At 36.9% G+C, this 16,005-nt stretch overlaps 1 protein-coding gene across 1 annotated transcript in view; it reads right to left on the bottom strand.

The window, feature by feature from the left end:
- LOC139134848 (ATP-binding cassette sub-family C member 9-like) overlaps nt 1–16,005 on the bottom strand; it is a 28,827-nt gene that overhangs the window by 8,887 nt on the left and 3,935 nt on the right. Inside the window, exons 5-21 of the mRNA XM_070701911.1 lie at nt 15,036–15,191; nt 14,600–14,734; nt 8,330–8,492; nt 7,780–7,820; nt 7,376–7,663; nt 5,808–5,993; nt 5,392–5,470; nt 4,819–4,924; nt 4,445–4,543; nt 4,022–4,187; nt 3,120–3,257; nt 2,436–2,655; nt 1,953–2,161; nt 1,439–1,678; nt 1,167–1,324; nt 560–652; nt 238–340 (exon numbers count right to left, since the gene is read on the bottom strand). Of these exons, the coding sequence (XP_070558012.1) occupies nt 238–340; nt 560–652; nt 1,167–1,324; nt 1,439–1,678; nt 1,953–2,161; nt 2,436–2,655; nt 3,120–3,257; nt 4,022–4,187; nt 4,445–4,543; nt 4,819–4,924; nt 5,392–5,470; nt 5,808–5,993; nt 7,376–7,663; nt 7,780–7,820; nt 8,330–8,492; nt 14,600–14,734; nt 15,036–15,191 (2,580 nt within the window). The remainder of the gene's footprint in view (nt 1–237; nt 341–559; nt 653–1,166; nt 1,325–1,438; nt 1,679–1,952; nt 2,162–2,435; nt 2,656–3,119; nt 3,258–4,021; nt 4,188–4,444; nt 4,544–4,818; nt 4,925–5,391; nt 5,471–5,807; nt 5,994–7,375; nt 7,664–7,779; nt 7,821–8,329; nt 8,493–14,599; nt 14,735–15,035; nt 15,192–16,005) is intronic.

The following is a 16,005-nucleotide window of genomic DNA, read 5'->3' as shown; positions in this document are numbered from 1 at the left end:
GCAATAATAAATATGTAAAAAAACCTCGTGGCTTCAACGTTGCACTGTGAATATAAACATTGCCAAAATTGCAAAAAGGTTACCAATAAGTTTTCCACCGACTGTCAGACATAACGAATATCTTCGTGAGAGTTACCTGTCGGTACCTCCATCACTACCAGCCAGACATTTTCTCATGAAGTATGGAGCTACGCGACCACTAACCAATGTAATAGCTACAATCTATTGCTAACTTACCAGTCTGACGGCCACCCATCTATTTGCAACTTGAAGGTAGATGAAGGCCAGGTTGTTGTACCCGATTTTATGAATGAGGCGTCCACGGAACCGTTGTTCAACCCTGTTTGTCGAACAGCAAGGATGTGGACTTTAAAAATTGTCTCACTTTGCTGTATTATGTTATTTGGTAAATATATGAAAATACCCAAGTTTTCTTAGGATAGAATGCGTCTTGGTGGCAAATATTTGGATCTCAGAACTTTCACATTGCTTTTCTTTGGTCTAGCACTTGTGAGGCCTCGGTTTGAAACCCATGGCGTAACTAGATGCAGTATCTCACCTGTATCCTCTGATTGTAGACAATCCTCCCAATGATTCGGAGAAATGTGCAAATACTGGAGATTTGGTGATGCTGTCCAGTCTCTGTAGTTCTCTTTGGGGTATTAAAAATTCGAGTGTGTGAGTCATGCGAGACTAATATGTTATACTCTCTCTCTCTCTCTCTCTCTCTCTCTCTCTCTCTCTCTCTCTCTCTCTCTCTCTCTCTCTCTCTCTCTCACACACACACACACACACGCACTCAAACAGAGGGAAAGTCATCTACTGTTGAAGAGATGTTTTGAATAATGGTATTTCGACTGATAAAGCAGTTGTTCGTTTCCTCCAATTCACGAACATATTTCATGCTAGTCTCTATGAATGCCACAATACTTGTTATGTTTCCTCATTATTGGATATGGCGTGTTTAAGACTGTCCATCGTCGCAAACCACCGGCCTTTATGCGACACCGGCTAAAGGTGATACCATTATGCTTTTGTGTCGTGTCATGACGCGGAAGTAGAGCTTTGGTTTGGCTCGCGATAATAAGATTTCCGGCGGAAAGCCACCGTTTCGAACCTTTCAAAAGACCTTAATTTTCCTGTTTTTGGTAAAGGAAACAACTTACCTCGAAGTATTAATGTAGTAATTTTGGAGAATTGCGTATCCGATAAAGACTGGAATAAAGAGCAGCAGGAATAGCGGCGTGACGATAGCATTGACGATGATTGCAGCGATCGTCGCGAATGAAACATCAAGTAAACCTTGCAACGTCTGCCACAGCCTCTACAAGACGTAGAAAGAAGAAAAACTGAGCAAAAACGAAGTCGCAAGGAGTAAAAAAAGCCCAAGAAACCCAAACAGAAAATATCGTTGGAAGGAGAATGACATTCCACCTACCATATCGAGTATCTGAGTGTCATTAGAGAACCGGTTCAGGATCCGACCGACTGGCGTTGTGTCAAAGAACCGCAGCGGCAGGTGGACGACATTGCGAAGGAGGGTTTTGTAAAGTCTCCTGGCGGCAAATATCAGCGTGACAATAAGCCAGGTAGAACTGACAGCTAGCAAGAAAATGTAAGTCACGGACAGGGCCGCGTAGCCGCTGATCCAGTAGTTCAAATCATCGTCCAGTTCCTCCTGAAAACAACATGAAGCCCAGATAATATTTGCCATTCGATAAACTGTTGTGCCTATTATCTTCGCTGTATTTAATAGATGTGAAAAAATGCAATACTAAGAGTGATCAAAATGCAATAAATCATAATGTCATTACTTTGCAATGCAACAGTGTTGAATAAGCTTATGCCGCATTCAATGAGAGCCAGGTTTGCTTGAACTTATCATGATGACGACGACGATGCTTGCCGTTGTTTTGGTTTCCGTTTCTTGTTTGTATTTTTTATCAAATTACCTGTGAGATGTTGCCACTAAAATTAGCTCCAGATTCCGACCAACGTGATAACCAAAAATTGGTGAAGGTTTGCGCTGTAACCCTCAAAATTATCAACAATAATCCAATGCCGAACAACGGAACTTTCGCTGCTTTAACGTAGGACATATAGATACGCCAAGATACAGAACCCCTTTCGCGTTCTTCTTCTTCGATAATAGTTGCCCCAGCTATGAAAAGAAATCAAAAGACAAACACGCCGAAATTATCTTAAAGTTGAAATCATAATTTTTTTCAGAGTAACACGCGCATGGCAAATAGAAACAGCATGTATTAAAACTTCACATGCCTTCAAGAAAACGTGTATTCGGCTACAAATATACCGTAAATTTCCGACATGTTCCAAGTTCGACTCCGCATTAGGGACAAATGCGCACCAAAAGTTCACCTGCCAAAACATTAATGCAATCATTCAAACGCCACTCTTTAGCGTGGCACCGTCACCTTTCACAGCAATATCATCTGCTTCTTTCTTTGCCGAGATTTGCCTCATCAATGTCTGCCTCTCCACGTCGGCCGTTTCAGCTTCGGATTCACTCTCTTGCTCGGATTCACTGAGGACTGTCAGGGTTCTCTGCCACGATGCGTACAGTTCAGGATCGTTTGTGGCGATGTCGTTCAGGTCTCCCTGCCTTATTATCTTACCGCCTTCCATGACAACAACCTGTTATACAACAATGATGTTATCAGAGATATTCTTCAAAAATTATCATCAGGGAATAGAAATGTTGAAGAGAGGCCGTCTTAGGAAAACGACCATTCTTTCCATTATTGCAGGGAAGTAATCACCTCCTTAACATGGATACATTTTATGTTCTGTCGATTTGATAACTAAAAGGAAATATTGTACTTTTGTCAACTCCATCACCATTAACATAGTCTTTACGATTGATATCGTCGACAGAGATCAAAGTTATTGCTTGCAAAAACCAAATTGTCGATAAAATTGTAAAATTTATTTTCTCAAATGAAAACAAAGATACTTTTAATACTTCTTAGGCTATCTTCGGTGTAAATCGCATTTCGCGATTCATTGGGCCACATGATCACAATGATTTATTGATGCAATACCGCTAAACGCAATGAATAAAAAAACCCAAAAAACAAAAACAAGCAAATTTCGGGCACCTTATCGGCATTCTGTATATGCTGAAGTTGATGAGTCACTAAAATGACCGTTCGCTCTTCTCTAAATAAAAATCGTTTGATGCCTTCTGCCATGACCTGTCCTCCAACGTGCACGTCAAGGGCTGACAACGGATCGTCCTGAAACAGAATTGAGCGAATCTCCACTGAGTTGCAAACCTTCCTTTCAGGTAGTATGAACGTGAAAGACTTAAAATTTGAGCCTTTGCTCAAACTTTCCTAAATGAAATTTTCAACCGTTCTTTTACTAAGTCAAGAAAAAATTTAGGGGTCACCATGCAAAATTTGGTACTAAACAAACAATTTACCTAACTTTTATAGATCTTTGCAATTCAAAAAAGCCGCCATCCAATTGTTAACTCTATGAGAAAAAAATAAATTTAAGATTTTCGGAAAATTAAGAGGATGAAAAATTTCCTTACTCAAAAAGCTTTAAAATGAGCACCTACCGGAAAATTAAGAGGATGAAAAATTCCCTTACTTAACTCCAAAAGCTTTAAAATGAGCACCTACAATTTGTAGACCAGGAAAGGATTGAGGTCCGAATATCTGTTCCCGAGATGAATGATTTTGAACAAGTACTAGGATAACCCCCCCCCCCCCGAATGAATTTCACTCATATCGCATCACACCGTTCATATTTCTATCTAATCTAATCTGCTTATGAGGCAGTTCGGTGCTGTTTTTTTCGATACATCTTTAATTTAATTCTATTCTTTGTCGGGTTTTATACCAAAAGAGCACATTTTTGATCTGGAGAGTTCGAAAATGCAAATAAGTCAGAAATAGACCTTATGTGCACATTGATATCAGCGCACACGTTAAAGGATTTGCCTGTTGTCATGATACGCAAAGCGAAATTTACAAGTAAATCACGTGCTCACCAACATGATAACATCTGCTTTGCTGTACATTGCTCTTGCTATGCTGACTCGTTGTTTCTGTCCTCCACTGAGATTAATACCTTTCTCTCCAATCTCCGTCTTATCACCTCCGGGCAGGATATCGATGTCAGGTTGCAACGCGCATGCGTTGATAATTTCTTGGTACCTGGTTATAATCATTCAAAAATCTAATTATCATAAAATGGTTAACGTCATTGTGCACTTACGTTTTCTAAAGTATCTCTCTGTATGTCCTCCGTGAACCATGTTACAGTTCATTAATGTTTCATTTTAAAATAAAATTTCGACAATTTAGTAACGCATGCGCATACGACCTACTCTTCCAACAGATTGCCTGTTACCTTATCTACGCTATATCAGTTCAAGTACATGCACTTATTGTACACCATTTCGTTTTTTTACCTTTGATGATCGTAAGATTCTCCGAACAGGATGTTGTCCCTCAAACTGGCGTTTTGTAACCAGGCTTTTTGCCCTCCGTATGCTACAGTATTTTTCCTTCTGTAATCAATAAATAAGAAATTACAAGGATTAACACTTGAAGGAAGGCACGTTCGCTATGTTTGATTATTTACATTAAGGGTCATCATTCCTCTTTGAACTTATTATCAATAATTCCGGGATATCGGAACTTGAAGCCTAATATTCAGAATAATTGCACAAATGCAACACCACACTTTCACGTACAGGCGACACCGACGAAAGTCTTATATATACCGGTAAAGACGAAGTATTAGGTATCTAAGGTGAATATTGTTGTTGTAAATTGTTCTCACCGATTAAACTGAACGGTGCCAGAAACCGTGGTCATTTCTCCCAGCATTGCAGACAACAGAGATGACTTACCAGAGCCTACTAGACCAACAATCATTGTTAACTTGCCTATAATGTACAATGAAGGAAGGAAGGAAAGAAAGAAGGCATGAATGATTGCGTGAATAGATCGATCGATTCATTCAATCTCTATCTATCTATCTATCTATCTATCTATCTATCTATCTATCTATCTATCTATCTATCTATCTATCTATCTATCTATGCATACACACATACATACGTATCTACCTACCTACATACCTACCTACATATACATACCTACATACAAATACATACATACATTCATGCATGCATGCATGCATGCATGCATGCATGCATACATACATACATACATACATACATACATACATACATATACATACATACATACATACATACATACATACATACATACATACATACATACATACATACATACATACATACATACATACATACATACATACATACATACATACATACATACATACATACATACATACAGACATACAGACATGCAAAAAATCTCTTACCAACAGGGACATCCAGGTTAATGTTTGATAACACAGGAACAGGGTCTTTGATATCCCATGTATACGAGCCATTCCGTATCTAACAGTGGAATGATACAAACGACCTTGTTAAAAACAAGTTCAGACAATTTGAAACTATGTCGCAGTAATATTTCAATGAATAAATGATGAGCAGGTCTCTAACGTTTACCAGAAATCAACGCGTATACGTCATTGCTTTAGAAGTTTCAGATAAAGACTGCCAAGGGTAAGATCTTTAAAAAAACAAGAGTGAAAATGAAAGAAAGAGAGGTTGCTGATCAGGTCTTGAGTTGTTTGGAGCGCAAAATAAATAGATATAATATAACTCTGCTTTCGGTGGCAACTTCAACGTCACTGAGTTTCATGAGGCTTGCATGCAGCTGCAGGCCACTTACCGTTATTGCCAAATCGTCAGGGACAGTAGCTGCACTGGCCGAAGAGCTCCAAGCCAGCTGACTGTTCATCAGCGATGTTTCTTGTTCAAACGAACCATACGGCTTGACCTCCTTGGATAACAGCTTTGCTGTGTCAGCGTCATCGTCGTCTATCAAATCGGCGTCTTCTTGGTCGATCAAATTCAACTGGAACGGTAAAAAAGAGCGATTTTCTTACTAAAGGTATCAGCGTTTCGACTCGCATGAAGACACAACACAAGTGTGGAAATATTTAAATTTGTCTGCTTGCGAATTTAGACACTTTGTATTCGGCTCTTGACACAACATTTTGTGAGTCATTTTTTCTTCATGCTACCAATTTTATCCCCTTTACTGGGATTCCACTGTTAGATACGGAATGGCTCGTATTTTAGGAGGCATCATGGGCCAGTGGCTAGAGCAGTGGACTCACGATCAAAGGATGGTGAGTTCGAGCCCCGGCATGGCTGTGGTGTTGTGTCCTTGAGCAAGCACTTTATTCCTCATTGTTTCTCCCCACCCAGGAGTGATGGTACCTGGTAGGACAGAGGTTGTTATGTGCGTTTAGCTCTGCTGCGCTTATTGGCTGCACATGTGAGCTGTTGTCTGTCTCCCCAGGGAGCTGAGTGGTATCATATTAGGTCCAGTGACCAGGGGTAATAATAAATTGTAAAGCGCCTTGATCATATCTACTTGTGGATATGTGCGCTATATAAGACCCAAATATTATTATTATTATTATTATTATTATTATTATTACTGAATAAATTATGCTAAGTACTCGTCGCCTCGTATAGATATTCGGACTCTCAAACTTTTACAATTCTTTACTGATATACATCTTGTGGGGGTTCATTTCGAAGCTCTTTGCGTAAGAAAACTTTTTACCGGCTAGTTTTTCGAAATTCGAAAATTTTATTTTTCTCCATAGAGTTAATAAAGGGATACCGTCCATTTTGAATTTTAAATCTCGTTAAATCTTGGGTTATTTGTTTCTCTAGTACCAAAACGTGCATGGTGACCTCAAACTTTGATTCTTGATTTTGAAAGAGAATGGTTGAAAGATTCCTTAAGGAAAGATTGAGCAAAAGTTGTTAAGTCTTTCACTTTCGAGGCGCATACTACCTTAATTTGATCATCCAATATGGCAATACGAAGATCAGCGGTTCTTATACCTGCATGTGCCCAAAAGTGATTGACAAAAAGCACGATAAATAAAGAACATGGAAAGCTGCAATGAGAACCTTGAGCTAGAAAGCCAGTTTAATAAGGCCCGAGTCTGTGACTGTATGTGTACAAATATTTCATGTGTATGTCATTCGTTTGATTTTAAATGCGTGTCGTTTGAGAGAACGCACAGAAAGATACGTGACAGAGTGTCCCACAGTTCTTTATGGCTGAATATCGTATTGTCGAAATCTCGAAATTTTCGCATGAAAGAGAAAAAAGTGTGCATAATGAAGTTGCTGAGATAGCATATCTTTCCACGTTCATACCAAATATATTGTAACCCTATGAGTTCACCGTGGAATGGTAGTGAGTTTTCTTACCTTTTCTTTATCCCCAGACTCAGGTAAATCTTCTTGAGCACTGATTTCTACAGTTGAGTCGATGTCAACTGAACTGAGCGGCGCTCTGCCATCGTCGTTTTCCTCGACTTCGCTGGCCACGAAGAACTTCTGCAGTCTGGAGAGGCTGACGACGGCGTTGACGGTGAAACCGATCGTCATGGGAAACATTACCAGCGGCATCACGAGTTGTTGGAAGAGCGCAAGCGCTGAAAACGTTATGTCCGGTGTGAGTGGGGTTGGACTGACCGAAGAGTACACTGAAAAAGACTGAGGGAGAAAGTGACTGTTACGCTTGCGCAGAATCAGCACTATATAATAAAAAATGCATTAAGTCTTTCATGACTGTTAAGATATCCGTGGAAAAACTAAGTGCCGTTACTTACTATGAGTGTCATTATGGCCGGCGTCGCCATGGTGATGATTACTGTAGGAAAAATTAACAACAATTTGCTCAACAATGAAAACTAAATGATGTAACTTCTCTGGAGTCATGTTCGTTTTGCTCAACGATATAATATCATTCACAACACACTTTTCCGAAATTTGTAGGTTTAGGTCACAACCTCAAATAGTGCAATGCAGTGAGACATATCGTCATTTACGCACTTTCAATCAACGCTTGAGTCTAAATTAGGAAGACGTGTCGATGCGTCGTGAGTAGGTACGCATTTACTTTTACTATCAGCTTTACGCACGAGTGACACGAGTGATTTCATGAAACTAATCACAGCTATTGCCAAGCTTGTATCTACATCACGTGTACTGGTTGGACAAATTAATTATAAGATTCGGTCATCTACAGTTCCTTTACTACTGTAATTGTGTCGGTGAAACGCAAACTTGATGAAATGATTTGTTGCTGAGGAACTGCTACTGTTAAGCGTATACGGTTCAGTTGACTGGTGTAGAGTCATTGACTATTATTGTACGTACTTGTAGCAGCCATTAGGCCACCGTAGTTTAACATCTTTCGAATTTCGGTCTTTCGTACAACCTCGATAGCAGCGCAAAACAGTTCCTCCCAGCCGTACAACTTCAGCAACTTAATTCCTTGGAGGAGTTCGTTGCATTTCTTCAGACGCTCGTCGGCATATTTCTGTGACAGAAAATATGGACGATACAAAAAATGGGACAAATATCAGAACTTATTAGCTTGATGATAAGAAAGAATAATATAGTTTGACATATTAAGTAGGTGATTAAACTTTTGTTGATAAATCTTGTCGTCATGCCACTAATGCAAGACTCCGTTATTTGTAAGAGAGCTATCAAAATGAGTATTTAGATATATACGAGAATTAGTCCGTGGGCTAGAGGGGGTCTACGTGCACCCCCCCCCCCAACAGGATAACAAACCTGTATTTTCAGAAGCCTTGGGATCCCTTGAATACGAATGGAATTTTAACAGAAAAAATATAGGGATGGAATAGCTGTTATGGTCATGTTTTGAAGGGTACCGCAAAATCACGATTTTCCAAGCCAAATGCATTTTCGTCAAATCTGTCTTCTTGTAAGTCATGTGCTGAGCTCATTTTTAAACATAACCTCACTTGTTTGGTATCATTAGAAAGGGAATTTATTCTTCTTTAAGATGACATATTGCACTATGCAATATCTTCTACAGTTTTTGTCAAATATAACCAAAACTTACCCCTTACCCCAAAATTTAACATTGCAAATTACAGTAAATCTCAAATTCTACCAATTTTTTAGCTAGGCATAATAAAAAAATGCAATGTTTTGTCTGAAATCTGTTTTATTTGATACAGGGACATGTCAGAAATATCAAATAGACTTTTAACAGAAAAAATATTGGGAATCTACAGCTGTAACAGTCATATTTTGAAGGGTACCGCAAAATCACAGTGTTGCAGATTTGCATGCATTTTTGTTAAATTGTCTTCTTATAAGTTATCTGCTGAGCTTGTTTTTGAATATAACCTGGCTTGTTAGGTATCATTAGAAAGATAATTCACTAATCTTCAGAATGATATATTGTAACATGCAATATCTTGTATAGTTTTCATGATATATAACCAAAACTTACCCCTTACCCCAAAGTTTACATTGAAAATTTCAGTCATAGCTAAAACCAAATTCTACAAATTTTTTAGCTTGACACAAAAAATCTGGCCGTTTTTGCTATTAAATCTATTTTATTTGGTACAGGGACATGTCAGAAATATCAAATAGACTTTTAACAGAAAAAATATTGGAATCTACAGCTGTAACAGTCATATTTTGAAGGGTACCGCAAAATCACAGTGTTGCAGATTTGCATGCATTTTTGTTAAATTTGTCTTCTTATAAGTTATCTGCTGAGCTTGTTTTTGAATATAACCTGGCTTGTTAGGTATCATTAGAAAGATAATGCACTAATATTTAGAATGATATATTTGAACATGCAATATCTTGTATAGTGTCCATGATATATAACCAAAACTTACCCCTTACCCCAAAGTTTACATTGAAAATTTCAGTCATAGCTAAAACCAAATTCTACAAATTTTTTAGCTAGAAACAAAAACTCTGGCCGTTTTTGCTATTAAATCTGTTTTATTTGGTACAGGGACATGTGAGAAATATGAAATAGACTTTTAACAGAAAAAATATTAGGACTCTACAACTGTAGCGGTCATATTTTGAAGGGTACCGCAAAATCACAGTGTTGCAGATTTGCATGCATTTTTGTTAAATTTGTCTTTTTATAAGTCATCTGTTGAGCTTGTTTTTGAATATAACCTGGCTTGTTAGGTATCATTAGAAAGATAATTTACTAATCTTTAGAATGACATATTGTAACATGTAATATCTTGCATAGTTTTCATGAAATATGACCAAAACTTACCCCATACCCCAAAATTTACATTGAAAATTGCAGTCATAGCTAAAATCAAATTCTACCATTTTCTTTACCTAGACATATAAAATCAGGCATTTATTTGTATAAAATCTATTTCATTCGGTAATGGGTCATGTCAAAAATATAAAATAGACTTTTAACAGAAAAAAGATTGGAATTCTGTAGTTGTAACAGTCAGATTTTGAAGGGTACAAAAAAATCTCAGTATTCCTGACTTGGGGTGCATTTTTGTTGAATCTATCGTCTTGTAAGTCATCTGCTGAGCTTCTTATAGAATATAATGTAAGTTGTTAGGTATCATTAGTAAGATTATTTACCAGTTTTTAAATGACATATTGTAACATGCAATATCTTGTACAGATTTTTATGAAATATGACCAAAACTTACGCCATACCCCAAAATTTACATCGAAAACTTCTGTCATAGCTAATGTCAAATTCAAGCAATTTTTTTACGCAGACATAAAAAATTAGGCAATTTTTTGTATGAAATCTGTTTTATTTTGTACTTGGCCATATCATAAATATGAAATGAACTTTTAACAGAAAAAATATTGGGATTCTATAGCTGTAACAGCTGTATTTTGAAGGGTACAGCAAAATCTCAGTATTCCTGATTCGCATGCGTTTTTGTTAAATGTGTCATCTTAAAAGTCGTCTACTGAGCTTGTTATTGATTATAACCACGTTTGTTTAGTATCATTGGAAAGGTAATTAACTGGTATTTACAATGAAATATTGTAACAGGCAATACCTTGTATAGTTTTCATGGAATATGACCAAAACGTACCCATACCCCAAGGTTTATATTGAAAGTACTGTCATAGATAACATGATCATTTTCCGTGAATTTTTAGCTAGACATGATAAAATAGCTCTGTTTCGGTATTAAATCTGTTTTATATGATACTGGGTCACAGAAACGTGAAATACACTTTTAACAGAAAAAATATTTGGACTGTATAGTTGTAACAGCCATATTTTGAAGGGAAATGCAAAATCGCAGTACTGCAAACTGGCATCTTTTTTGTTAAATTCTTCCTTGTTAGTCATCTGCTGAACTTATTTTGTGACACAACCTGGCTTGTTAGGTATCATTAGTAGAGCAATTTATTCTTCTTTAAGATGACATATTGTAATATACAATGTCATTCATAGTTTTCCTGGAATATGGTCAAACTTTACCCCATACCCAAAAAGTTCATTACGGCTCATCTTAAATTCTACCATTTTTGCTGCACATAATACAAAAGGCAATTCTTATTTAAAATCTGATTTATTTGTTACAAAAGTATGTCACAAGTATAAAATTAACTTTTAACGGGAAGATGATACAATTTAGTAGCCACTTGGATCATTTTTGGAGGTGGAACCCATATATTATGTGTTTCGGCAAATTTGCCCTGATACCTGGGTACCCTTCCAAATATGATCCAAAAGGCTACAAAATCATATTATGTTCCTGTTAAAAGTTATTTCATGTCTGTAACATATTTTTTTTAACAAAAACACAGATTTCATAGATTGCATACAAGCATTGCCTTTGGTATGTAAAGTTAATAAATTGTAAAAAAAGGTAGAGTTTCAGATTTGCAGTAATTTGCTGTGTAAACCTTGGGGTATGGGGTAAGCTTTGGTCCTATTTCATGAAACCTAAACAAGACATTCCATATTACAATATGTCATTTTAAAGACTAGTAAATTACCTTTCTATTGATACCTAACAAGCCAGGTTATGTCAAAAATCAAGCTCAGCAGATGACTTATAAGAAGACAGATTTAACAAAAAAGCAAGCGAGTTTTCAATACTGTGATTTTGCGGGACCCTTCAAAATATGACTGTTACAGCTGTAGAGTCCCAATATATTTTCTGTTAAAAGTCTATTTCATATTTCTTACATTCTCCAGTACCAAATAAAAAGATTTTATATAAAGCATCGGCTTATTTGTTATGTCTAGCTAGAAAATTGGTAGAATTTGACGATAGCTACGAAAGTAATTTTCGATATAAACTTGTTCGTATGTGGTATGTTTTTGTCATATTCCATGAAAACTATATAAGATATGGCATATAACAATATGTCATTTTAAAAAGTAGTAAATTAGCTTTTCAATGGTACCAAATAAACATGGTTATGTTATAAAATAAGCGCAGCAGATGACCTATAATGGGACAAAGTTAACAAAAACACATATGAGTCTGCACTGCTGTGATTTTGCAGTACTCCACAGAATATGCCTGTTACAGCCATAGAATCCCAATATTCTTTCTGTTTAAAGTCTATTTCATATTTCTGACATGTTCCTGTACCAAATAAAACAGATTTAATAGCAAAAACGGGCAGATTTTATATGTCTACGTAAAAAAATGGTAGAATTTGGTTTTAGCTATGACTGAAATTTTCAATGTAAACTTTGGGGTAAGGGGTAAGTTTTGGTTATATATCATGAAAACTATACAAGATATTGCATGTTACAATATGTCATTCTAAAGATTAGTAAATTATCTTTCTAATGATACCTAACAAACCAGGTTATATTCAAAAACAAGCTCAGCAGATAACTTATAAGAAGACAAATTTAACAAAAATGCATGCAAATCTGCAACACTGTGATTTTGCGGTACCCTTCAAATATGACTTTTAAAGCTGTAAATTCCCAATATTTTTTCTGTTAAAGTCTATTTCATATTTCTGACATGTAATTGTACCAAATAAAATAGATTTAATAGCAAAAACGGCCAGAGTTTTTGTGTCACGTTCAAAAAATTGTAGAATTTGGTTTTAGCTATGACTGCAATTTTCAATGTAAACTTTGGGGAATAGGGTAAGTTTTGGTTATATATCATGAAAACTATACAAGATATTGCATGTTACAATATGTCATTCTGAAGATTAGTGAATTATCTTTCTAATGATACCTAACAAGCCAGGTTATATTCAAAAACAAGCTCAGCAGATAACTTATAAGAAGACAAATTTAACAAAAATGCATGCAAATCTGCAACACTGAGATTTTGCGGTACCCTTCAAAATATGACTGTTACAGCTGTAGATTCCCAATATTTTTTCTGTTAAAAGTCTATTTGATATGTCTGACATGTTCCTGTATCAATAAAACAGATTTCAGACAAAGCATTGCATTTTTTATTATGCCTAGCTAAAAAATTGGTAGAATTTGAGATTTACTGTAATTTGTAATGTTAAATTTTGGGGTAAGGGGTAAGTTTTGGTTATATTTGACAAAAACTGTAGAAGATATTGCATAGTGCAATATGCCATCTTAAAAAAGAATAAATTCCCTTTCTAATGATACCAAACAAGTGAGGTTATGTTAAAAAATGAGCTCAGCACATGACTTACAAGAAGACAGATTTGACGAAAATGCATTTGGCTTGGAAAATCGTGATTTTGCGGTACCCTTCAAAACATGACCATAACAGCTATTGCGTCCCTATATTTTTTCTGTTAAAATTCCATTCGTATTCTAGGGATCCAAGGCTTCTGAAAAAGTACAGGTTTGTTATCCTGTTGGGGGGGGGGGTGTGCACGTAGACCCCCTCTAGCCCACGGACTAAGATATATACGAGAATCTCTGTACATCTTCCAGTTTGATATGGTTATTCATGTTCGTTTAGATCATGTATATTAACGCTCAAGTAATGCTAACTTTTGATGATAATTTCACCATTTTTATTTTTTTGAGAACCATAATTCCTTTTTTTTCTCCCCAAAGAATTTTGATTTACACAATATCCAGCTTGTCAACTCAGCCCCTATGGTTGTAAACTGCATTGTTATTGTTGAAAAGTGACTTCTGGTCCAGACTAGAATTCAAATGTAAACAATAAAAATGCATTTTACACATTTGAACCACAAGTTGACAAACTAAATTAAATAGTGGGTGTTTCAGCATTCTTTGGGGAGTAGGATAAGAAGTTGCAATTGATTTATAAAATAAAAACAATGAAAAAATCATCGAAAGTTAGCCTTAATGAAATTGGCAACATTGAATATAATGCAATCATGATGATATTTTCGTCATCTTTGATAGGAAAGTTAATATTTTCCGAAATATCCTGCTTGAGGTTTTCAATTTGCTTTGCACGTTGTTTCGGACATTTTCATCTTTGTTTCTTCAAATTAGGACAAAACTACAAATAATTTGACTGTTCACGAAGAAAATGCTCACACCTTACCTCCTGGTACAATACCTGGTCCTGTTGAAAATACTGATGTGTTTTGCACTGAAAGCGCACAATGCAGAACTATTAATTTATTGTGATCTGAATGGTAGCGCAGAGTCATTGACACTATTTTTCATGATATCTTGATTCTTACCAGAATTTGTCTCTGAGCTTTCGACATTGCTGTACCCACCATCATCTGTATTGGAGTTGTTACCACGAACACTGAAGCGCCGATGAGGGCGGAGTATCCAAGTTTGGAGTAGAGCAGAATGAGCAGCAGCACAACCTGTGTGGGTAACCAGGGTATGATTGAACACACCGTCAGAAATCTTATTACAACTTTAATTCTTAACGTTTGATACCTTGTATAGGCGCAGATACACGTACAATACCTTGTCGCTTTAGTATAAAATTACTAGTGTCAAACTCTATCGGTATGTTTTTCTCTACTTTCCACTATGTTCCCTCCTCATTTTCCTCCCGGATTCCATCACCATCCGACCACAAGTAATGATATGCCAGAAAGTTCATGTGTTTATAATTAAATGTTCTGGTTCACTGTTTATCTGGAGAGTTCGTGAACGTACCTGGGTTGGAACAAGCCACATTTGGTGAGCAAAGACATACCAGAAATGGACGGACAAGGCATCGACCGACATGTGGTTGGTGATCTGTCCCATCGTCCTCTCGCCCCCTGTTATGGTCCAGCTGGCCAACCGTATCGATTTTTCATAGACGTGACACTTCGACGGAAGAAACGATAAACAAATCAATATTTTGTGAAAGCATCATTGCAAGTTGGCGTGTGCTCTAGGACATAGTGTCAATCTGGGTATTGTTCTCTGATACGCCGTGACGTAACTATGAAAAGCTGCTCTATTTCCACTATGGGGAAAAAGTGCGCGACTAGAGCGAGAAACTGACGCTTTCTCGCAATCGGTGAGAATCTGTTCTTATTCTCACCGCTGTCGGTGAGAAAATTTTAATCTCCACTGGAGATTGGTGAGAAATTCATTCCTTGGCGAGAATCAAGTGTTAGAACAAATTCTCACCGGTGAGAATGGAAATTCTCACTAAGTACAGCGAGAATTGAAATTCACTGGCGAGAATCATCAAGACTCGCCTTTCGGAGTCTTTATGAACGGCGAGTTCTTGATGATTCTCGCCAGTGAATTTCAATTCTCGCTGTACTTAGTGAGAATTTCCATTCTCACCGGTGAGAATTTGTTCTCACACTTGATTCTCGCCAAGGAGTGCATTTCTCACCAATCTCCAGTGGAGATAAAATTTTCTCACCGACAGCAGTGAGAATAAGAACAGATTCTCACTGATGGCGAGAAAGCGTCAGTTTCTCGCTCTTGTCACGCACTTTTTCCCTACAGTGTTCTTAGGCGAAATTTCCTGACTAATTATTAAGGGCTTGGATTTTGTAGACGTTTTTAGACACATGTCTGTTGAAATAAATTTGAGCCGACTTAGCTGACTTAGATTAAACGAGTTTGTTTAATTGCAAGCGTGATACCCGCCCTTTCATGCCTCGGTTGGCACCGCTTCAGT

This window comes from Ptychodera flava, chromosome 6, assembly GCF_041260155.1.
Source record: "Ptychodera flava strain L36383 chromosome 6, AS_Pfla_20210202, whole genome shotgun sequence".
Lineage (NCBI taxonomy): Eukaryota > Metazoa > Hemichordata > Enteropneusta > Ptychoderidae > Ptychodera > Ptychodera flava.
The sequence above is the reverse complement of the archived record's forward strand: the minus strand, read 5'-3'. Positions and strand labels throughout refer to the sequence as shown.